This window comes from Erpetoichthys calabaricus, chromosome 1 (assembly GCF_900747795.2).
Source record: "Erpetoichthys calabaricus chromosome 1, fErpCal1.3, whole genome shotgun sequence".
NCBI lineage: Eukaryota > Metazoa > Chordata > Cladistia > Polypteriformes > Polypteridae > Erpetoichthys > Erpetoichthys calabaricus.
Genome location: NC_041394.2, coordinates 229,004,230 through 229,028,630, shown reverse-complemented (window position 1 = coordinate 229,028,630; position 24,401 = coordinate 229,004,230). Strand labels below are relative to the sequence as shown.

Genomic DNA, 24,401 nt, shown 5'->3' with positions numbered 1-24,401 from the left:
GCTTTGTCTTTCTTTTCTCTCATATAAAATAATATGAGTAGCAGACTTTCCAAGTTTGCTGTCAAGGCTAACATGCCTATGCATGATGTCCATTGAAGAAAGGTAAGGGCATACCTGTTTTGGTAATATTAAATTGTATAATGCCATAGACATCAGGTTGGCATTTGACAATTCCGGTCTGGAATTTGTTAGATATTGACAAAAATACATAAAAACATAATTACTGGTTTTATTTTTCCTTTCCAAAAATACTGTGGAATGCAAAGAAATGTATTCTTATGTATACTTGAAATGGACTGCTAACTTGTGAGCTGGTTTAGGTCAAATATTCTGGTAAACGCTTTGATATTTGATGCTGTTAAAATGTTGTAGCACATTTTCAGTATCATTTGAAAATGTATAAACTAGCAAGAGTCCTTTGAAAGCCTGTCACTTACTTGGGACTTACTTCTATGTGTCTGAGTTAAGTGTTTGTATACAGTGTGTATCTTACATTTTATGATCAGATTATAGTATGGATTATGCACCAAACAGTCAGCTAGGCAATTTCATTGTCATATATTTAAATCACACCAAATGTCTGCTCAAGGTACATGTAGACCATCTTTCTTGTAAATCCAGGTAATTCATAAAAATTGTCTCTAGTATTTACAAATGTAATTATATTAGATCCCTGCCATCTTGCTCAGGTTTAAACGGTTTTGGAAAATGGATGGGTAGATTGATGAATGGATTACATTAGATGCCCACCAGATCTTTAACCAGCTGTTGTAGTCTGCTAATCTACTATCTAAAAGCTATTCAAGTTACAAGATACACAACACACAAGAAAATGTAAAAAAATTGAGCCATGTAATTAAACCTATTATATTCTGAATGGCCATGTAGCAAACATCACTCTGTCTTGGATCTCCATGTCTGTAGGCATTTCACTACATGGGCAGAGGGTGTTGATTGCTGATAACTCTGGCAGTGAGAAATGGTGAGTCTAGCTGGGAACTAATTATGGCTTTATAAGAATTTGTAACATAGATCTCCTACATTCTCTTTTACAGGAGGTTGTGATGATGCAGTTTTGTGGCAATAAATTGGACAAAAAGGACTTCTTTGGAAAATCTGACCCTTTTTTGGTATTCTACAGAAGCAATGAAGATGGAACGTAAGTGTTATAGATGTATGCCCTTTAGTCGTATGATTTTTTTTCTGTTCTTGTACAAATGTATTAAAAGACTGTGCCAGCCTGCTTTACTGTTGTTAATTATATTTCTCAGTAGTGATATTTGCTTATTGCCTATTTTAAAAATATTATTGATTCATTTGAAAACTAGTTGCATCATTTTCTCTCATTTGGTTATTGTTGAGTGATGGGAGAATTAGTTGTTTTTTTCAACAACATTCTCTATTTTTAATCATATATAAAGTAATTTTTAATTGTTTAAAATGGATACATTTTCATATAAAGACTGTCTGATTTATTTTGAAAAATGTGTTTATTTTTAAAGTGCACTGAGCTGTGCATCTCTTAGTTTTACTTCACTGCTCTCTGAATCAACTGACAGGTGAAAGAACATGAGTCTGAGTCCTTTCTCTTGGCATGTAGCTATGATGGAAAACCTTCTGCATTTTACTGTCATTACTTGTTACATTTACATGTTGTTTTGTACAGCGAGGCTTAGTTTGGTTAGCTGTGTAGTATCAGCAGACTCAGACAGGTCAGATATCAGGGAGTCCAGCATCACAATACAGTATCTGATATCTGTCCTCCATAATGTTAATTCACGTCTTATCTTGATGAAGTTCATTGATACTGAATTTGGCCTGTACCCAATTTCAAAATTGTGGTTACTATACTATCAAAAACATTTTGACATTCAAAACTTAAGTATATATATGGCTAATTACTTTATGATAGATGGAACATCCATCCATCCATTATCCAACCCGCTATAGCCTAACTACAGTGTCACAGGGGTCTGCTGGAGCCAATCCCAGCCAACACTGGGCACAAGGCAGGAAACAAACCCCGGGCAGGGCACCAGCCCACCGCAGAGCACGCACACACACCCACACACCAAGCACACACTCTGGATAATTTAGAATCGCCAGTGCACCTAACCTGCATATCTTTGGACTGTGGGAGGAAACCGGAGTACCTGGAGGAAACCCATACAGACACGGGGAGAACATGCAAACTCCATGCAGGGAGGACCTGGGAAGTGAACCCAGGTCTTAGATGGAACATCTGCATTAAAATTATCTTTATGTGTTTACTTTTCTGCCTCAAAACAGAATTAAAAAGGTAATAGAAACTATCTACTTAGCCATTTCAGGGAACATGATCAGTCTCAACTATGAGTTTTCAAACAAATGAAGAACAGCACAAATACATATTAGCAAGTTTGATCAAAACTTAACCGTTTTCAATAGTTAAGCAGTTAATTTTCTGAATAATGGTTTTCTCCTCAAGAATAAAATCATGTGCTTCCTGCTACCATGGACAAGGTGTGTTTGTGTGAGTGTGTATGTTTTTGTTTTGGGTGGTCGGGGGAAATGGGGTTGTAGTCATGGCGGGAAATTAGCCTGGCTTTTTGTTAAATTCTAACTATTTCAGTTTCTGAAAGGCACATTGAGAGGAATGATTCAATTACTTTAATTTTTGTTCCTCAGTGTGGTTAATGAAACAGCTCAATTTGAAAACTTTGTAGAAAATGCTCTGTAATACTCAAGATCCAATGGCTGTTCTCCTCTTCTCAATAAAAGGAAAGCTTATGTATTACTAACTAGTACTTAATTGCTGTATTTCAGACATTACTAGCTTTCACGTCTTTGGTATGTCTTTTCAGGCTAGCCTCATTTTTTCTGTCAAAGACCGCCAATAGAAAAATTAAATCTGATTCCCTGCTTCTGCTAAAATAACTATGCTGTCTAGATAGGCCTCAGAATATTTTGTGCAAATGTGATGATGCGGATTCAGCTCCGTGCTCCCATCTTCTGTTAGGGAGCCCTTGAACCCAACACCATTGGTAATGTCACCGATGAGCTAGACAGTGAGGCAATAACATTTGACCAAGGGGATGGTTCAAAAGTGCAAAGTGCTTTTATTTAAAAGACAGTTAAAACAGTGTTCAAAGTAAAGTGCTGTGCAGTTCATTCAAAGTCTTCATTAAATAAATAAATTATCCATAAAATGAAATGTGGAGGTTAAAATCAATAGACAAACTCTTCTAAAAACCACGAGGTAAAATGTCACAGGAAGCAATATGTTAAAACCAAAAAGCCCGGTGTCTTCTGTTACCATGGCGGCTCCCATCTGGGCTGCTCTACAGGAGAGTTGCCTACCTGCAGGAACAGCTGCCCTTCAATCAGGTCCGGTAGCCCTCTGATCCTTGGCTACGTCGGGCTCCCAACCGGACCGAGACTTTGGTCAATTCCCCAGTGGCCAAGGTGCTCACGCTGAGGCTAAACCAGTCCAAAGCCTCCTCAACTCCCGCTCCTAGCAACGGCCAAGTCGATTCCTCCACTGGTCACTCCAGCTCCTAAATCGCTCAGTTGGAGCGACCACTTTCTCAACCCCACTGAGTGTCGGCCAGACACTCCCCTTGTGGGCTGTCTTCCCAGCTGCCTGCTTTCTCCCATGTGAGCCTGCTCTTGCTCGCCCGTTCGCTCGCACCGGCACACTCTCTCTCTCGCTTGCTTGCTTGCCTGCTTCCTGCTTTCTTCCGCCACCTCCCGTTCTCTTTCCTTTCTTTTCTCTTTCCCTTTAACCTGCTCATGCTTCCCTTTATGCCGAGGGACATAGCAGCTGCAGCACATTAGCCACAGGAACAATCTCAGATGTGGGCAGTCTCTCACCTGTGCACTTAGGTGAGAAACGCCCACACCGCAGATCGCCCTGCGGCTCGCTACAGCCACCACGCCCCCTTGCTAAGCTGCGAGCGCGGTGATTATTTATTTAAAAACGAACTGGCCTTTTCTAGGAGAGCTGTGGACCCATAACACCACATTCCACCCTCCATAAGACTCCAGTTGCATGGGAAGGCTCCACACCACTACCAACCCAATGCAACTGGAGACCAGGTCCACAGCTCGGCCACTCTACACTGCACTAAAACCAATAAAAGCACTAACAACAAATATCCCCACAATAAAACCAACCCAAGCCCCCCTTCATAAAAACAGGACATTAAAAGAATAAGAACTTTAAAAGACAAATAAAAACCAGCAATAAATAAATGTCCATAAAAAGCTCTGTCCTTTAAAAATGTCCTCCTCCGGCTTGGGTACGTGGGTCCTTGAAAAGTCTGGCACCAATCCCACTTGCTGCTCAGTCTCCTCTTCTGTCCCCACTGCTAGCTCATTCCACCACTGGTGGATCCCACCGCTGCCACCAAATGTGATGATGTGGGTTCAGCTCCGTGCTCCCACCTTCTGATAGGGAGCCCTTGAACCATCCCCTTGCTCAAATGTTATTGTCTCACTGTCTAGCTCATCGGTGACATTACCAACGGTGTTGACGGAGCTGAAGCCGCATCGTCACATTTGGTGGCATTTGGTGTTCAGGCAAAACAAGCTTATTCAGTTTGTTTGGGTTGAAATATGCTATGAGAATAAACATCAGAAAACATGAGTAGCTCTCGGCCATTTTCATTTTGTTAAAGTAGCTCTCAGGGAAAAAAGGTTGGAGACCCCTGGGATAAGGCATTTAACACCATATAGAGTTTAAAGCACATTAAGAAAAAGCAAAAAAAGAGAAGAGTATACTAGACATGGTCTGGCAGGGTTGCCAGGTCCAGGAAAACCTGAAAACCCACCTAATGGTGCTGTGGACCCAATGAATGACACATGCTGACGAGTGGGGGGAGTTTGGTGCTGTCAACATCCTGGTTGGGTCCCCCTTGGAGTTTGTTGTCCCTCTTGATGTTTTTCCACTGGTGACATTTTGTTGTCCCCCTTAGAGTTTTGACGTTTAGGAGGCCGTATATACCCTTTCAAAAATAGTCTAAATGGAGTGAAAACAATAAATCTGGCAACCCTTAATAGCAGGTGGTTTATCATTCTACAGAATTCGCCTTTGAACAAACTTAGTTAATTTCAACATAAGATTATGTGGCGACCCATCACAGACATGTTTAAAAAAACTCCAAAGTGCATCACTCATGCACTTTAGCTCTCCTGTGAGAGTCCTTCAGAAAGATGTAACTGTTTATGTGACTCTAAAATCAAATGCAGTGGCTTATGGAAATGTAGTGGAGTAGAAAGTTGATATATTTGCTCTAAAATGCAGTGGAGTAAAAGTCAAAGGAATCCACAGCTCAATCTAATTAAGTAAATGAGAAACTGAAATCAGTTTGATTGAAATCAAATCATATTGCCTGAGCAATATGGAACATACACTAAGGCAGAAACGTGGTGGAAGCAAATATTCTGGCCTCAAGCTTAAATATGCATTTAGCAAAAAGGTAAAACATTTCCAAAGATGAACTCCTTAACCAACTGTTAAGCATGAGAAATTGTCTTTTATTCTTTGGTGTTATGCAGTTACCAGTGATACATAAATTATTGTTAATATGGAAGTAGAAACAGATCTAAGTAAAGTTCAACAAATATTGGAAGCTAATTTTACAGTCAATGAAGAAAACTGAAGGTGAAAGAAGTGACCGTCATTATTTCGGAAAGTCAAAGATCCAAACATCATCTCAAAATCAACCACGGAGTGCTTACAAGAAGAAAAGATTAAGGTTTTAGAATATACTGTACCTCTCAGTCTTCACACCTCCAGAACATACAATGAGACTTAAGAGTATTTCCAAGCTAGAAGACTGGAGAAAAATTCTGAAACCAAGAAAAAATTGAAAGGTATTTCTCTTCAAGAATCTTTTAGAAGACATGACTTCTTCCTGGGGACAAGTTGCCCAAACATTATACATGCCACATTTGTTTTTTTTATTTTTTAAATTTTTCAAATAAACAGTGAATCTGCAGTGTGCAATGCAAACAAACCTATAAAACTGTGTTTTGCAATGATAATCAACAAAAGCTAAATCACTTAAAAAGCAGTAATTGGTTTCACACAGGAATATTTTACTCATGGTTAATTGTATATAGCATGTTCAAGAGTGAGCAGCTGCAGTGACCAAATATTATTATTATTATTATTACTATTATTTGTCTGATGCCTTTATCCAATCTGAATTAAAACAATGAGATACAATTGGTTACATTATTTTTGTTTTTGTTTTTTTCAATTGGAGCACAGGCAGGTGAAGTGACATGATCATGATCACACAGTGTCAGTACCAGAATTTGAACTGAGAACCTTGGGGTTTGAAGTCCTAGGTAAAAAGCCTTTAACCATTACACACTGCATGGCAATAATATTAGCCCCTGGTAAAAAGTGCAAATATTGTATACCGAAAAGCACTTAGTAAGGTACAAAGTACTTTATTTTCGATTAACCAACAGCACTATAACTGAGGCCCATTGTCTTACACTCTTTCTTGGGTGAAGGCAGGGAACAAAGCTAGTGTAAATTTAAGATGGTAGGTCTAAGAAAAAATGGCACCTGAATTCAGAGGTTTAGCAAGAAAAAATGCAATTCTTTAGTTTAAAATTATTTTTCGATCTATTACCAGACTCCACTCAATCCATTTCAGTGTCATGAAGTGTGTATTTTATTGAGATTTTCAGGATTTCCCATCTTTTATAGAAATCCTGTTGCTAGTTATCACCTATCCATCATTTACCTCACTAAAGCAGTTACTCAAGAATAGCAGGAAAATTATCATTAGGTTCTGTGGATAGGAGAGCTAAGTGGTATCAGAATTAGAGTGAAAATCAATGTTTTGTTTTCAGAAAAACTAAATATTGATCTGAAGACTAAACCCTACAATATCTTCATCTTGAGACCTGAATGAACAGATGCTGTCATTATATTTTTATATAAGACAAAAACGTTGTAAAATGTTAAACAACATAGCTCAACATTACAAAATAATTTTGTCTTAGACAGAACCAGACAGAACATGTTTAAGTAAATGTACTTAATTTATTAAGCCTTGAGCTGTGATGTTTGTCATTCTATTCCAATAAAGGAGATTAAGAAAAGATTGTAGATTTTAATTTTAAATTTGAAATTAAAGGACTAACAAAGTCAGAGAACCATGACTGCTAGGATAAAGCAAATACTGTATTGATAAGGATGGGTAAAATAACATATTATAGGTAATTTTTAATAGTTTTGTTAGAATGTTGTTGGAATAAAAAAATAAAGATGTAATTTGTGTAAGTAACTGAAAGATTTAAAACTAAAATTCTCAAGCGATGAAATGTTAAGATCAATTACTGTTACATCTGGCTGGAAACTGCTTGATTTGACAATTTCATCCATCTATCCATTCTTTTTATTACTTAATTACATTAAATTAGTATTGCTAAGAGTAGGAGAAACTACAAAATGCCTTAATTTTATTAGCCAAGTAAAGTCCTTAATAAGTAAGCAGGGGATATTTTTGTTTCAATACAATGTGAAAAATCAGCATAATATGAAGAATGATTTGTCAGTCTGTCAGTAAGTCTTCATTTTTTCAGTTGAAGCTAAAAGTGTTGTTTCTTGTTACATGTCACCTATGTAACATGTATATATCTGAAAAGTTGTGTGTTCCTGAAACTTTGAGTTTTTCTTACCTCTGTCTTGTATCATTGTAAGAGGAGCCACTTCATCTAAAATGTGTACAACAAGCCTCTTGTAACTATTTTGGAGGTAACGAACATTGGTTTTACTATTAAAAGTAATTAGGTTCAGGCTTGCAGACCAGGACAGTCTCCTCAAGGTGTGCTGCTATACATATGCACAACATACTCAAAATACATCTCATATTGAGTAAATGAAAGCATTATCTGTTTGGGGTGACAGCCAGAAGAGAGTGCATTTTCAATATGTTTGGCATGTGTAAATGATCTGTTTCCTCTTCAATTTTGGCATGTGTGCTTAGCCAGCACCTGATTGGTGAGATGAAGTAAAATACAACTTTTTGTGTTCCTGTATTTCCACATGAGTTTTACAATTTTAAATAACAAAAAATTATTCCTTGGACATTTTACATAGCTTATAAGGTTAACAGCAGTAGCAGAAAAAACATCAGCATTGCGTAGCAGTGTATTTTGATCAACATGAACACATGACTTTATACTTCATGTGTTGTACAAATGATATGATTGCGATTTAAGTTACCATCATTTGGATGTTTAAAGTAGAGGGATGTGATAATGGACTTCATGGTAAAAAGGTCCTGAGACTTTAATATTTTCTTTATTAGGCTTTTGTATCTTTTTGTGAAAAGGAATTATTCCGGCAAAGTTTGTCTTTTATTGAGAAAGATATTTTTTATGGAGTACAAAAAGCTCCGGATTGATTCCCTTTCTGAAGTAGTGGTATACCCATGAGTTTTGATTGTTTTTTTATTTATGATTCATATATGAGCAAAAGCCCATTTCCTGGATAGTTTTTCTGGTCAGTTCCAAACACAGAGGAATGGTTTGATATTAGCTGTTGACCTGAGACTTTTTGGGCATGTCTGATCATAAAATAAAAGAAAGACAAAGTTCTTGACATGTCTTGCTACATAGACAACCAAGAGGATAACCAAGGGAGAAAATGTAATTGTTTCTGTTATTACTTTATGTATTCCTTGTGATCAACTCTCTCTAGAGTGTTTTAGGTAAATAAATGCAAAATTTGTGATAAGCCTGGCATTATTCTGGTTGTAGAAATTCTTGGGAATGTTTGCTGTTGGTTGGTGTTTGCATTTTTATAGAGTGTTTTATATAGTGTGTAATATTGTTTTGCATGTACTAGCTTTTCCATATGAATTACATGATGTTAGTAGGCAGTGCAGAGCAGACTGCACTACCATATCCGTAACAACAGTTCCCAGTTGATCCAGGTGAATTCCAAGTTACTCTCTGGTAAACTGACAGGTTTAATGTCTCCATTATCTACTGGGCATTCCCCAGGCTTTCTTTTAGTGAGTAAAGAAATTAGAGCTAACTGGGTCTCCAATGAAAACCTCAGGAATTCTTGTATCTCCATTGCCTAAAAAAGCATGAGATGTTTTTATTGGTCATCAATATGCAGGGAAAGTTACAGACACAAAATGTAGAATTTTTGGGTGAGTATTCTTTTATAGTAAAGAGCAATTGACTGTAAAACCTCTTGTTATGTACAGTGATGTCAAAATAGGGATACAATGCTGTACTGCCCCAGTGCAGTCTTGCTCTCAGTTGTAGCCTCTGTTTAATATTAGTATATTCAATGTACTGAATATTTACATATAATATTTTCAACTCTGCATAGAATTGTCAAAGTCATTTATAAAGATTTTTTTTTCTGTTGAACAGTAAAACATCTATATTGGTGCAGTAAGAATTGCCTGCAACTTAACATCAGCAAAATCAAGGAAACGGTTATTTATTTTCGCTATGTCTGGTCACAATTCATGAAGTAGATGTAGAGGTGGTGCTCTCCTACAAGTACTTCAGGGTCAGATTAATGACTAGACAGACTGGTCTTATAAGACAGAAGTACTACATAACAAAGGGCAGAGCTGGTCCTTTTTTCTTAGGAGACTGCATTCCTTTAATGTGGGATGTGACATACTTCACATCTTCTATAACTCTGTGATGGCCAGTGTGATTTTATGCACTGTAGTGTACTGGGCTGGTAACATCACTTCAAGAGAGGCCCACTGAATCAACAAGCTGATTAATAGGGCAGGCTCAGTTATGAGATGCACTCTACCCCCTGGAGACAGTAGTAAAGGAGATAATTATAATGAAACTAAGTGCCCTTATGAACAATGCTACACATCCTTTCTCTGACATATAACACTGAGGACTTTCAGCCAGAAGTGTGTCAAGTAATGCTACTGTAATACGACTATGTAATGCCTCCCTATCACTGACTGCCAAGTCAGACGTTTTCTTTCTTTCTTTTTAATTTTCTTCTTTTTTTAGTCATTCTGGTGTGTGTTCAGACCATAGTCTATCTATCTATCTATCTATCTATCTATCTATCTATCTATCTATCTATCTATCTATCTATCTATCTATCTATCTATCTATCTATCTATCTATTGAGCTTCTGTAAAAAGCAAAAATTCTCCCTGGAAACAAATAAAGTTACAAAGTTCTAAAAGTAAAGTTTTGGTGAAAATAATTTTAATTAAAGGAAGAAATTAGTCTTTCTGAATCATAAAAAAACAACTACATGAAAATACCAGTTTAACATAGATCATATTTTCAGAATTTTTTGAGAGCAGTTTCTTTTTGGAAATTCTTAGAGAAGTTACAGATTGCAAGTCATGCTTTCTCTGTGTCTGTTTCCATTAGGTTTACAATTTGTCATAAGACAGAAGTAGTGAAGAATACATTGAATCCTGTGTGGCAAGCATTTCGAATCCCAGTGAGAGCCCTGTGCAATGGAGACTTTGACAGGTATGATGAAAAGAGAATTTTAAATTATTAGACTGTGAACTAATTGTTATTATTTATTATTTACACAAATTGTCAAATATCTTTTTATAAATACAGGTGGAATCCCATTTTAACAAAGTTCATGGGACCATAAAAATATTTTGTTATAATGGGAATTTCATTATAACGAATATGGGGAAAATGTGTATACTATTGTGACCGGGGTCACTGGTGATTTGTCATCTCTAATGTCAGCGGCGCAAGGGCAGCTCTGTAGCTGCTCTGCTGTGTCTGGTAAACAGTTAACCAAGGGCAAAGTAATTGGTTGTCTTCTGCTGTATCAGGCTTACTGCATAACGTGCTTGTCGCATGATGTTTAGAACATTTAACACCAGGCTTTGACCTGCTCTTCTTCACTCTCTCCTGGTCTGCCACAGCAGCTAAAGCATAATGATTGCCCTGTTGTTGCAGCTCCTATCTCGCATACTTGAGTACTAAAGTAACAGCTCCTATTTTGAATGAAGTCTTGAGGCTGTACCTGCCTTCTCTATACATCTATAAAGTACCTGTATTTTCCTTGGAAACCTGGACTCACCATCTTGACTCTCGCACAGCTCTGTGACCCAAGCTTGACAATACCTGTATAAAAAAACAGCACTTCTTACATTGCACTTGGACGATCATTGGAGGACTGACTCAGAATTTGGCTATGTGTATGATATTGCGCCTACACTTTTAGTGAGACTGCCCAAGACTGGAAATTTTGCAACATACTGTTGCTTTCTGTTGCAGGGTTTCTGAGACTTGGCAAAAGTATAGGCGCGGCATCCATATTACTAACCGAGAATAAACCGAATATGGATGCAGGTACACGGCGATGGGACCATGAGACGTACTGCGCAGGCGCCTACAGCGCGCGTCTCATAAACCGCAAGCGAAGTCTTATCCACCGCGAACGAAGGAGTCACGGCCCAAAAACGAAAGAGCTCAACTAACGTGAATGAGAAATGAAGCAACAACGCGCCCATAGCTAACGACTAATGACACAGCCACACAGAAAAGAGGATTCTGCACTGCACCCCAGAGTCACACGTAAGACGCTACGGCGTCCGCAAAGGTCCACAAAAGTAGTACGGAAGGCGCGAGAAAGTACGAAAGGCCCAGGCGCCTACAACGCGCTTCTGAACTAAACGTCCACACTACACAGCATGGTCCGGGTAATGAGAATAAACGAACTCTCCGTATTAAACGTACGGCATCCTCACACGTCCAAACCATATAGCATATGTGAATCACATTACAGTGATGCATTATTAACGGTACAACCACAGAAAACGCTCCGTATTAACAGTAAGTGCAATTATCCATATTACTAACGGTAGACAATGGATAACTAATGGAGTCACGGTCACGGCTCCAAAACGATCCAGCTCAACTAACGGAGCTACAAAAGCGAGCCCACATGGATAAAAACAATAGATGCAGGCGCCTACAGCGCGCGTCTCATAAACCGCAAGCGAAGTCTTATCCACCGCGAACGAAGGAGTCACGGCCCAAAAACGAAAGAGCTCAACTAACGTGAATGAGAAATGAAGCAACAACGCGCCCATAGCTAACGACTAATGACACAGCCACACAGAAAAGAGGATTCTGCACTGCACCCCAGAGTCACACGTAAGACGCTACGGCGTCCGCAAAGGTCCACAAAAGTAGTACGGAAGGCGCGAGAAAGTACGAAAGGCCCAGGCGCCTACAACGCGCTTCTGAACTAAACGTCCACACTACACAGCATGGTCCGGGTAATGAGAATAAACGAACTCTCCGTATTAAACGTACGGCATCCTCACACGTCCAAACCATATAGCATATGTGAATCACATTACAGTGATGCATTATTAACGGTACAACCACAGAAAACGCTCCGTATTAACAGTAAGTGCAATTATCCATATTACTAACGGTAGACAATGGATAACTAATGGAGTCACGGTCACGGCTCCAAAACGATCCAGCTCAACTAACGGAGCTACAAAAGCGAGCCCACATGGATAAAAACAATAGATGCAGGCGCCTACAATGCGCGTTTGAAACCGCGGAAGCAAAACTGTCTCGGCTCCAAAACCAAACAGCTCCTCATGAACAAATACAATGTACATAGACGCCTACAACGCACGTCAGAAACTGCGGAAGCAAAGCAGGCACAGGTTCAAAACGAAAGACCACAACTGACAGAGATACAAACACGAGCCCGCCTGGATATAATCAATGAACGCAGGCACCTACAGCGCGCGTCTGAAATGCCACAAGCAATGCAGGCACATATCGCATACATTCATCAATGTATTTCGGGTTACGCCGACAATAATCTCTTTCAAATCTATTTCGGGTTACCCAAGACCAGGGGTTGGCGAGCGAAGCGAGCAGGGGGTGGAGCCCCCTAGTTATGTATATTTTGCATCGCATTATTATCTTCGGTGGCCATTTTCGGTTGAGAACGTGTTAGTTATACTGAAATTTACATTTAGTTAAAATGAAAATCCATTTAACATGATGTTGTATGAATGTTTGTCCAGGCGAACAAAAAGTTTTTGTTATTCTGAAAATTTCATTACTTTGGTAATTAATTATAATGGGATTTGACCTGTATAATGAATTGAAGTGTCTTTATTTAACTATACATATTGGGTCATTCTGTTAATCTAACTGGAAACTTCCAAATGTTCATATAACACTATAAAATATGAGACCGCCAACAGAGAGAAAGATGAGTAGGAGTGAGTCTAGCAAGAAGAGAGCACATTATAGTGTAGGAAGGCAGCAGCTGTTTGAGCATGGTGGATCCTATAAGACAACAAGCAAGATCACTAGCCCAAGAGAGACAGAGAATTGTGGTATCTGCCCCGGAAGTGTTTCCAATCTTCCTCACATACAGTATGGTCCATCAGCATTGGCTGGTTGTCAATATGATGGATGATTTTGATTACAGTTTTGGACCTTTTAGTACATTCTGACATTTTCTCCTTTTCCAAGCTGTAAATCAATTTATCAATTCCTAGTCCCACGGCATCCCAGGTTATAAAGCAGTCAATACAGCTGAGGCATCCATTTCCTGGGCTTTGAATACATTCTTGTTTTATGTGTTCCGGCTGTCACAGACAGTTCTTCTTTTGGTATTCTGAGCTTTGTCTGGTTTTTGATTACACTTCTACCTATTCTTTTTGGTTTTTTATTTCATGACTACTATATTCTTTGCATTCTATTGAAATCTTAAAAAGTAAGTGTTACCATGTCATTTGCATCACTACTATGTACAGTATGAGCATACTTTCACTGATGTGTGATGCTGTGGGTGCCATGCTGTAAACTTTGGTTCTTTGTTTCACTGGTTTTCAGTTCAATAAAGATGTTTTCAGTTTTGGATTGAAAACACAGCATGATTTTTACACTTTTTGAGGTGTCACAGTAAATGCATCAGCTTTTCTCTTTCTGACTCTTCTTCCTTCACTCACACTTGCCACACCTGCCATTTAATTTTTGGTGTTTCCTCATGAATGATATACCACCTCATAACTCTTGATATATCACAGGTTGGGGACCACTAGTCTAGGTTATGAATATTATTTTTCTTAAAGTAAACTGTATGAGTGCACTCCACAATGAACTGGATGCCGTGTTCATGGTTGGTTGTTGCATTGTATGTCTGCTGTCTGTGAGTATAAAACTGGCTTTATCAAATAAATGGATGGACAGCATAATATTGCATTTTTTTTTACTTAGGCTTTTGGTAATTCATGGCAAATTCTCAACTGCACAGGGAGAAAAACAAGCTGGAATACTGTACATTCACACTAATAACATTAAATTGAATTTTGAAATGTACAGACACATTGATTATAGTGATCAATAGGGGGGTAATCTTGAGGTCTCCCTGACAGAATAATACCAAGAAGACCACAACTGTATCAGCAAACTTCATTGAAAGAAAAAGAAAGAACCAATATTTTTGAATTCTTTACGATGTTCTACTTTGTCATCTACTCTTTGTCCTTTATTTTTGGCCCCGGGCGTGGTTAAATCTATTTCTTGCGGGATGTATAACACTGCTCGCGGTGTGTTTGCGGGGGGGGGATGGTTTAGGGTTGCTGAACGCATGCTAAGAAGATGCAGTCGGATCAGCTGCTGTCTTGCTGCTGCTGCATGTGAGCTGCATGTTCTGCTTGTTACATTGTGCGTCGATCATTTAAAAGCCTGTACAGCAGCTGTCCTTTTGCCACTTTGCGTCTCTGCCACTCGTGTTGTGAAGGGGGGGCTGAACGCATGCTAAGGAGATTTAGTCGGATCATCTGCTGGCTTGCTGCTGCTGCTGCTGGCGAGCTGCGTGTTCTGCTTGTCGCGCTGCACGCCGTTCATTTAAAATCCTGTACAGCAGCTGTCCTTTTGTCTCACTGCCTTGTCTCGCGTGACAAAGTGTCTTCCGAGAAAATCACGTCTCGTTTTCCTCCCAAGATTTTTTTTTATAATAGAGAGATATACATCTAGAAGAATAATGCAACATTTCACAAAGAATGCATCATTCAAAGCAGGTCTGACAAACATGATATAGAGGCTTTAGTTTACTCTAATGGCCTGTGCAGTCCCTAGATTTCACCCTAATAGAGAGCTTTTGGGATGAAGTGGAGCAGACAAGTGCAGAGCATGATTTTGTAGCTGAAAAATCCATTTTAACTATTTTTGAGATTTTCTTTTTGTTAATGTTTCAATAAAGGATGCTTGGCTTCTTGTAACATTCAGTATTTTTTTTCTCTCATAGCAATCATCATAAACTGTATAGAAGAGAAATCTTGAGTGCTCTTTTAAACTTAGGCTATTAACAGAAGTGTGTAACTATGAATAGACTGAAGGAATAGTTTTAATAGTTTATTTTTCAGTTTGCTTTGATTTTCAGCCTATTGATTTAACTAAAATAAAAACTCACAGTGATTTCTTCTAAAGAAAGAATAAAATTATTCTTTTCAGTGTTCCTTTATGAAACTTATTAAATAAAATTGTTAATTTATAAATTATTATTATTATTATTATGGTATATCTGTCTACCTGTCTATGAACATATACTATTTTAAGATGACAGCACAAGGAAATTCATAGAGAAAAAGCACATAATTAGTCAATGATTTGTGTAATGGGGATGGTTGTACTCTTATGAATAATTTGAGCAGAAATGGCATTTTGTGGAGGCCTGTGCTAATGGAATCATGCTGCATAACTGGTAGGGTGCCAGCTTTAGTCATTCTTTATGAACACCTTGAGAAGATGCTACTGTAGCATTGAGGTATCTGTAGCCACTGAAATGTACTGGTAAGGATTACATAGACATATGCAGTCAGCACGACGTTGAGGCTGGTAACCCAAAGCAGACCTCCCCTGTTTGTGACTGTGGACCTTATTAACCCATTAAATACAGTAAGTTGTAAACACTTATTTGGGTAAAACTTTAATTCAAAAGCAGCAAGTTTGAAAACAAAATATTTTTAAAGACCTGACCAATTACACTTGCTTATATCTCTGAAAACAATGCAGGGCTATGAAAAAGAAATATATTTTATTTACTGATATCCTAGTGTTATAATAAGGCAAAACATACAGTCTATATTCAGACTCCTGCAGGGCTCTTTATTGCATATTGACATACACAAATGCAATTGTTTCAGAATTGTGTTTAGTCTAATAAGTAAGGATGCCAAGGACTGCAGAGAGTAGAGACAAATGATTGGTGGGGGCAGAGGAGGGGGCAACTGGCTAACCTGGGTAAACCCAGAAAATAACTCTTTAATTTTTGAGGATGATGATGAACATTTCACAAGTACTATTTAGAATATATAAGCTTTAAAATCTGGTTACATTTTCATGAAATGGTTTGTTGCTCAGCTCATTTTTTTCTACATTTTTCATTCTATTTTCTGTTTCCATTTTCCCAGTATCTCCTTGTTCATTCTACCTCTTAGATAGTTAATCTGTTTTTTTTTTTTTTTACTTTTTTCAGTTGATCTCAAGAAAGCCTGTCATAATACCTGACAAATCTCCTTGGCACAATAACCCTAGGAAATAGTGTTTTCTATTAATAAGCATCTTTTATACTTGTTCATGACTTTTACTTGTATTTGGCTATGCTCTGTCAGGCAAGGCTTTTACGATAGAGAAAAGAGAGTATGCTCTGAGCGCAAGGACACAAAACCACCAAAAGTTGAAATAGGATTTGAGCATTTGAAATAGGGAAACTTGAAAAAGTTTGTAATATCAGAAATCTTTTTGTGACCTTTGGGTAGCATTATTTGTTTTTTGCAACATTGTTAGAGGGTTTAGGGTTAATTGTTAGAGTAATGTAATAAAACTGTAAGAACTGAAGGGACTACTTGTTTATTTGCTATAACAAATTTCTTTTCATGTTGCTGAAGCTTCCTACTGCATCAACACCCAAAGATCGCACCCTGGTATCTGTCTAAAGTATTTTTTCATTAAAATGACAGATTGTAATGCAGAGCCTGAATAGTGTACCAATTTTATTGCCAAATGCTTAATCTGTTTCAGATTTTCTTTACCATATGATGATGCATGTTGCATTCAGGATCCCATGCAGTGCTATGCAGTACCAAAGACTGTTTATGACCCGGTATCCCCTGTATATTTGTTTTGTGGGTTTAGTATACTCTCTAACAAGGCAAGTTGTATTGAAGTGTAATTTCATCATTCTATCCATTAAACATTAAGACACTTAGGCTTCATATACTGTATTACAACAAACAGCTTGTTCTCGCTTGTGTCTCTGGTGTTTGAAATATGCTCTGGTAATGTCAATGATTCAGAGATATCTCGTATCTGATGACACTGCTATCGTGGGCTGCATCAGGAATGGGCTGGAGGATGAGTACAGGGACCTAATCAATGACTTTGTTAAATGGTGCGACTCAAACCACCTACAACTGAACACCAGCAAAACCAAGGAGCTGGTGGTGGATTTTAGGAGGCCCAGACCCCTCATGGACACCGTGATCATCAAAGGTGACTGTGTGCAGATGGTGCAGACCTATAAATATCTGGGAGTGCAGCTGGATAATAAATTAGACTGGACTGCCAAAACTGATGCACTGTGCAAGAAAGGACAGAGCCGACTATACTTCATTAGAAGGCTGGCGTCCTTCAACATCTGCAATAACATGCTGCAGATGTTCTATCAGACAGTTGTGGCGAGCGCCCTCTTCTACGCGGTGGTGTGCTGGGGAGGCAGCATTAAGTGGAAAGACGCCTCACGCCTGGACAAACTGGTGAGGAAGGCAGGCTCTATTGTTGGCATGGAGCTGGACAGTTTAACATCTGTGGCAGAGCGAAGGGCGCTCAGCAGGCTCCTATCAATTATGGAGAATCCACTGCATCCACTAAATAGTATCATCTCCAGACAGAAGAGCAGCTTCAGTGACAGACTGCTCTCACTGTCCTGCTCCACAGACAGATTGAGAAGATCGTTCCTCCCCCAAACTATGCGACTCTTCAATTCTACCTGGGGGGTAAATGTTAACATTTAACATTATACAAAGCTATTGTCTTTTTTTCACCTGCATTATTATCATATTTTTAATATTATTTATTGTATCAGTATGCTGCTGCTGGAAAATGTGAATTTCCCATTGGGATTAATAAAGTATCTATCTATCTATCTATCTATCTATCTATCTATCTATCTATCTATCTGTCTGTCTGTCTGTCTGTCTGTCTGTCTGTCTGTCTGTCTGTCTGTCTGTCTGTCTGTCTGTTAAATCATCCATGCAGGGTATTCTGACATTAAACTTTGATATTTTCATGAAGTTTTTATTATCAAAAGTTAATATAATTATCTGGTTTCTGCACTAGTAGATCAACAGTAGTATCAAGCACCTACTTCCAGTTACAAACTGGATTAATTCATTATAGCTATCATTTATCTATTAGAAAAGAGTTTTACATCTTCCCTGTGTCACAAATCTCCAGAGATGAAACAATAAAAAAATTTAAATATTTTTCTTGTGGTCTGCTGAATCAAGTATACTATGTTATATTTCTTGAAACTGAGGTATCTTAACAATAAATCAAATCCAACCGAAGCCTCATTTTGCAGCAAATGAAGCACAAATAAAACAAGATAAGATTTGAAATAATTTTCATATATCTTTATATTTTTGACGTTTCTAGCTATTTAGAAGAATCTTCTAAGAGAAACAGCAAAAGCTGTGAACCAGAGTTTTTCATGCTTAGTTCAGAGTTGTTGTGCAGATTGTCAATGCAGTGAGCTTAAATACAAAATACGCCCATGATACCACTTCTTAATGAGTATGCAGTGCACTTACCTGATTTCATCTTTCACAATTAACACTTTTCAAGTGAGTACACCCTCAGGCTTCTGTTTGAATTACACATTTTCATTCAGGAAAGCTATAGTTCTTCTAACAATACCAGTTCCACCCAACCCATTTTGCTTTTTTGCATGACCTTGCACAATAAAGTAAAACAATTAACAATTACCTTCAGTTTTAAAAAAAAATATGGCAGTTTGTTCATTATAGCTTTGCTACACTTGTAATACTTTTGCGCAAGTGTTGTAGCATTGACTGTTTTTGCTGCAAGCTTGCAAGCAGTTGTAATGCATTGGGGCCCTGCCTTCTGTTTTAGTAATGTGGTTGAGCTTCTACATACACATATTCCAGGATTACATGATACAACTATTTTTTTGTTTTTTGATAACACCAGTTTCATAGTGATGTGGGAAGACCACCTTTAATTATGATATCTCTCTTATTTTTCTGGATGTGATTCTGTCAAAATCTGAGTGTGATGATCCATATCTTAAATCATTTAAATCTGTGTTCTATTTCTTTTTTTAGCAAAAATGTATAATAACGTTCCAGGCAGTTAACAAATTGCTAAGCTGAACATTTACAGGATTCTTTTATATTACAGGGGGATGGTCTTATTAATGAACTGTTAACCATCTTTGCATTATATCCATTGGGAGTAACTGTTGTGGATGAAATTATTTTCTGTCCATAAAAATTACATTTCAGCTTTGTGAAAGAAATTACTGAAATGCAAAGTCTCAAAAGACTTCAATTTCCTTTAAAGGCAAGACAAATGCAAAGACCACAAGGTCTACAGAGGCCTAGTTGTTCAGTTAAACTAGAAAGGGTAGCTTTTGGTTTGCTTACATATCACACAGTACAAAAATGACAAAGAGGAAACAGATTATCTGCAAGCATGCCTACAGCACATATTGGCGACTCCATTGATTCACAAGGCTACAAATAATAAATGCAAGCAAAATAAATGAGACCAAACTAATTTCCCAACAGTGAAAAAGTCAGTCATAGGTTCAAACAATACAAAAAAACAAACTCCAGGATGTCTCAGGTCATCCCATTGAGCTATTTTTCCATAAGTCTCCATGTCTGAGTGAAGCATGTTGTCATGAAATGACATGCCTAATTTTTTCAGATATGCTTGTCATTCTGTTTGATGGAAAAATCCTTCCTTTGACAGAGTCAGTATTTTCATTGGTACATGAGCTGTGTTCCTCTGTTCAAACAAAGGTTCATATCTACTATAGCCTTGATTTCTCCTTTATTTTCTGACCTTCCTTAACCATTAATGTGACATTTCAGTTTTATTCTCAGACTGCTAACATGTTAACCAACTTTTCTCTTCATGTAAATGGGAGTTTAAAAAAAAATTCAATCCTTATAAAGAATACTAGTTTTCAGCTTCTTTTGGTGGACAAACACAATAGATTGAATAGATTTAAAATGAAAAAATAGCAATATTAGAATCCATCATACCATGTAACATGTACATAATCTAGATATTGACCAAAGGTGTTTTTTTGTTTTGGTCAAAAATGAAAATGAGACAAAATCTTAAAGTGTTCTATGCCGAAAATAGTCAAAGCTGAAAACCAGTCTCATACATGGTTTACTTTTATAAAAATAATAATAAGTTCAGTGTTCTGAATAACACTAAATTCCTCAAGCATTTCAACAACAGGTAAACACTGTAACATGAAGACAGTTTTGTTGTTTTTTTAATGTCAATATATTGTATGTTAACTTTTATTTTTATGTAAAATGTATATTTATTGTACATTTGTTTTACGTCACTCAGAATTACAGCCTGAATTTCAGAGATCAGCACTGCAACTCTCAGACAGTGACAGGCAAAATGAATGGAGAGTTTCACAACATAACTATCGCTTTTATCACGACACGCCCATTGTGTATAATTCCAAGGTTAAAACTTAGTGTGATCATAAAGAGGCATTCTGTGAATCAGGAGTAAAGAAGAACAAGTGCTAGGCATGGTGGTTACATTTATTTCAATTGTATTTTAAAATTATGAGCATCTACACTTTAGCTGATCACCTATCGGGTAAATCTCACTCCCACCTGTATCCCTGTAGAAGCCTCTTAGACAGCACTGATTTTCTTGGTGACTGTAGCTAACTGACATTTTTTTTTCCTCAGCTCACCATCTATTATGTTTCTCAATTCTATCCCCTCTTCTGTGTTGGCTCCCCTCCTTTTCTAGGCACTTTTTCTTGGCCATGTCTTGTGTTGTGCACTTCTGGTTCCCTCCTGAAAAAAAAGCTCTGAGCCACCATTCTGAGTGCTGAACCATTTTAAAGCAGCTCCTCCCCTTTGTTTCCTGTAAGTTCTGACATGGCACAAATTGGGAAAATGAATAAAATGCTTGTGGTGCAAAACACAACAAAGCTAAAAACATCAAGAGCAGTTTAAATGTGTTAAATGTGTTAATGAAGAATTAAATCACATTGTGTATCATTGTAGTGTTAAGTCTGTTCCACGAAGATTTTCTTCAGAGTGCTGGCAAGCCAAAAACCTATCTATCGCTTGAGTAGAGACAGATTCCAGTAAATATCTCCTATACTCGCTACTTCTGTGTTAATTAATACACAACTCAATTAACGTTCACTTCCTCAGAGCAAGGCACTAATCAATAATTCAAACTAAATAAATATTGCAGGGTAGAAAAACTTTTCTTGGCCTTTCTGCCAGACATCTACACTAATCTGCATGTACAGGAGCTAGAGATACTCAGAGAACTCTGAAAACCTGTGTCGTATAATTGTGTATGTTAGGTACAGCTGAGAATAGCAGCCCGTTGCAGTCATTCATATAAACAGATCACACGTTATTAAGTAGTTGGCACTGTTTGCACCATAAGGTGTCTAATGTGGTTTTTGACATTTTAAAATGTGTAATTTTACCAAACTTCAAATAATTAGCTCTTGCATTGTAACAGCACTCTTGTACACTTGGTGATTTCAGTTCTAAAATGGTTTGCAAATCACTCTTGTCACTGTAGTTCCCTATTAGTCATCAGTGAATCAGTTTTCTGAACTTTCTTTTTATCCAGTAGGTCATATGAGCCAATGCTTTTTCTGATGTTATTGGGTGCTGGAAGTAATCATCTTTTAATGGGATGCCATCTATCTTGAGGCACACTTATGCATATTTTAGCAGTCGTTCATGCTCTAACAATTTAAAGCTGGCAATGAACTAGGCTTCATGTATTAACAATGTAAGAAAATTCATAGTTTTGATTGAAAATGCTGTGTAGTAGCACTATCATGATAAAGTACAAGCTCCCAGTTGTAATTGGCTTTTAGCAGATGGAAACAAACTTTATTGCTTACAGCTCCTTTCAGAGAGTACATCATCACTTCACAAACCACACAAGAATACATTTCAAATCAATTATCTGGTTTTACAAATCATTTTTGTTTTACATTAATAAATGTAGGGTTCTGGCAAATTAGACAATGAACTGCATGTTCACCCTTGTGTTCTAAACAAAGCCTAAATAAACAACAAATCATTGTCTATCCACTTTCCTGTACTATGCTTTTAAATTATCACCTAAAAATATAGATTTAACAAAGCCTGGCAAAATTATTTCACATTTTTTGCCTATTGTGTTATATTTTATTCAATTATAAAATGTGAAGCTTGCTTATCTTCAAGTATCGTATATGAAAATAAATAACTGCATGCATTCTCTGTAAAGCAATAGACAAATTTGCCCAGTTTGTTAAAAATGTGCTGATTACATAGTATTCCTCTGGGAAGAACATATAAAAATGTCAGCTTTTACAAATTAAATGCTGCATACTGTAAAAGGTTTATTTGAAAATGAAGCAGTGCTTTGCCAGGCTCTGTTTTACATGTTTGTCACACTGACAAGGAGTGAGGAGTGATCTTAAGCAATGAAACAACTGTGAGCTCAGTGCCGATTTGACACTGATTAAACTTTTGGCTTCTATTACTAATTTTCTAGTTAACTAATACAGAATACCTATCCATCCTTCCAACCATTTGTTAATCTCTCCAGCCATTCATTTCTGAACTTCGTGTTAAAAGGAAAGAGGTTTTTATATACATGAGGAGTCCATTCAGTTGTTCAAGATGTTGGTTAGCTATTTGCCCAGTTATCCCATAAGATTTTTTTTTTCCAATATAGGGTCCAGTACAAGGTATGCTGGAGTAATACGGAGTATATTATAAACAAACCCTGTGTTAGTTTATTATTTTAACCTCCAACTATATGTATAAAATTAATTGGAAGTCATTCTAATGAAGCATTTGTGTTTCAAATGTTCTCCCTTAAAATGAGGAAATTTGGAACAATGCTACAGTATACATCAGTAATCACTTGCTAAAATTAAAGTTTTCCAAAGATGATAATAAAAATACTCAACAATGATATTTCAATACATTTTAATAAAATAACAAACAAACAAACAAATATATTCTCATGGTGGATATTCAGAAGCAATCATTTAGCTGTCTGTTTTCTTCAGCATCAAGGTACATTTCATTGTTAATTGCCTCAGGTACTTTAGCAGGCACAGAGCAGTTCCTAAAACGAGAACTACAGCACAGTATTAAAAATGTAACAGACAGAAATATGAACTGAGCCAATAGACAGCATTCACACTACCAGAGCAGTTAAGGCTCAGTCTGGTTTACTTTAGTTAGGACAGGTGTCAGATTGGAACCACAGAAGAATATTGTATATTACCGAGGCAGCAAAATCCCTAGTGGAGACCAGAAATGTTTGTGCAAGTATTTATTTGATAACTGTAGGCTGCACACTAAGCAGTGCTGCTGGGAAACAAGGCTCTCTGTAGTATAAAGAATCAAATTACAATGAGCCTTTTTTAGTGTCCACAGTGGCAGCAGTGGGGAAGCTTGTATAAGTCTTAGAATAGAAAGGTAGAAGTCAAAATGCAGTACAATATTCCAGCATTGTGAAAAAGCAAGGATCTTCTTATTCATCACAGGCTAAAGCCTTTTTTGTCTGTTCTGGAGCTTCAGAGTCAGTTGTCAAAGGGTCAGTGTGTTTACAGGTTTTCACTGCAACCAGTCACTCATATAGAAACCATTGCTTTTGTTTATTTCTTTGATTATTGCCATAAGTGTGCTTGCTGTGCTTGATTTCCTGTTTCTGCATTCAGATTTCTGAAATTATAACAAAGCTTACAGTGTCTGGATTGTTTACCAATAGTGGTCATTGTTTTTGCACTTGTTTTTGAATGGTTCCATATTTCTGTTTTAGTGGCTTATCACAAAGTAAAGTATGGACATAGTAATATCACCTTCTTTAAAGCAATTAATAGAATTGTAGAGATCGTAACCACTACGCTTCACTAAGTTATAGTGAAAAATTAACTACAGATTGCATGTCAAACCTCAAACTGTCTTCAGACCCCTTTCCAGGCTGCAAAAATTACATCCACTAATAAAAGTGTATTTTATAGAAATGACCCAGAGAAAAGGTGCAGAAAAAAAATGTAATTAATGATTTATATGCATTGTTTCTGTATTTCTGGCCAT

General features: G+C 37.3%; 1 protein-coding gene across 1 annotated transcript in view; it reads left to right on the top strand.

Moving 5' to 3' along the window:
- LOC114659672 (copine-8) overlaps positions 1–24,401 on the top strand; it is a 650,855-nt gene that overhangs the window by 384,538 nt on the left and 241,916 nt on the right. The window contains exons 8-9 of the mRNA XM_028812277.2: positions 1,056–1,159; positions 10,387–10,491. Coding sequence (XP_028668110.1) covers positions 1,056–1,159; positions 10,387–10,491 — 209 coding nt within the window. The remainder of the gene's footprint in view (positions 1–1,055; positions 1,160–10,386; positions 10,492–24,401) is intronic.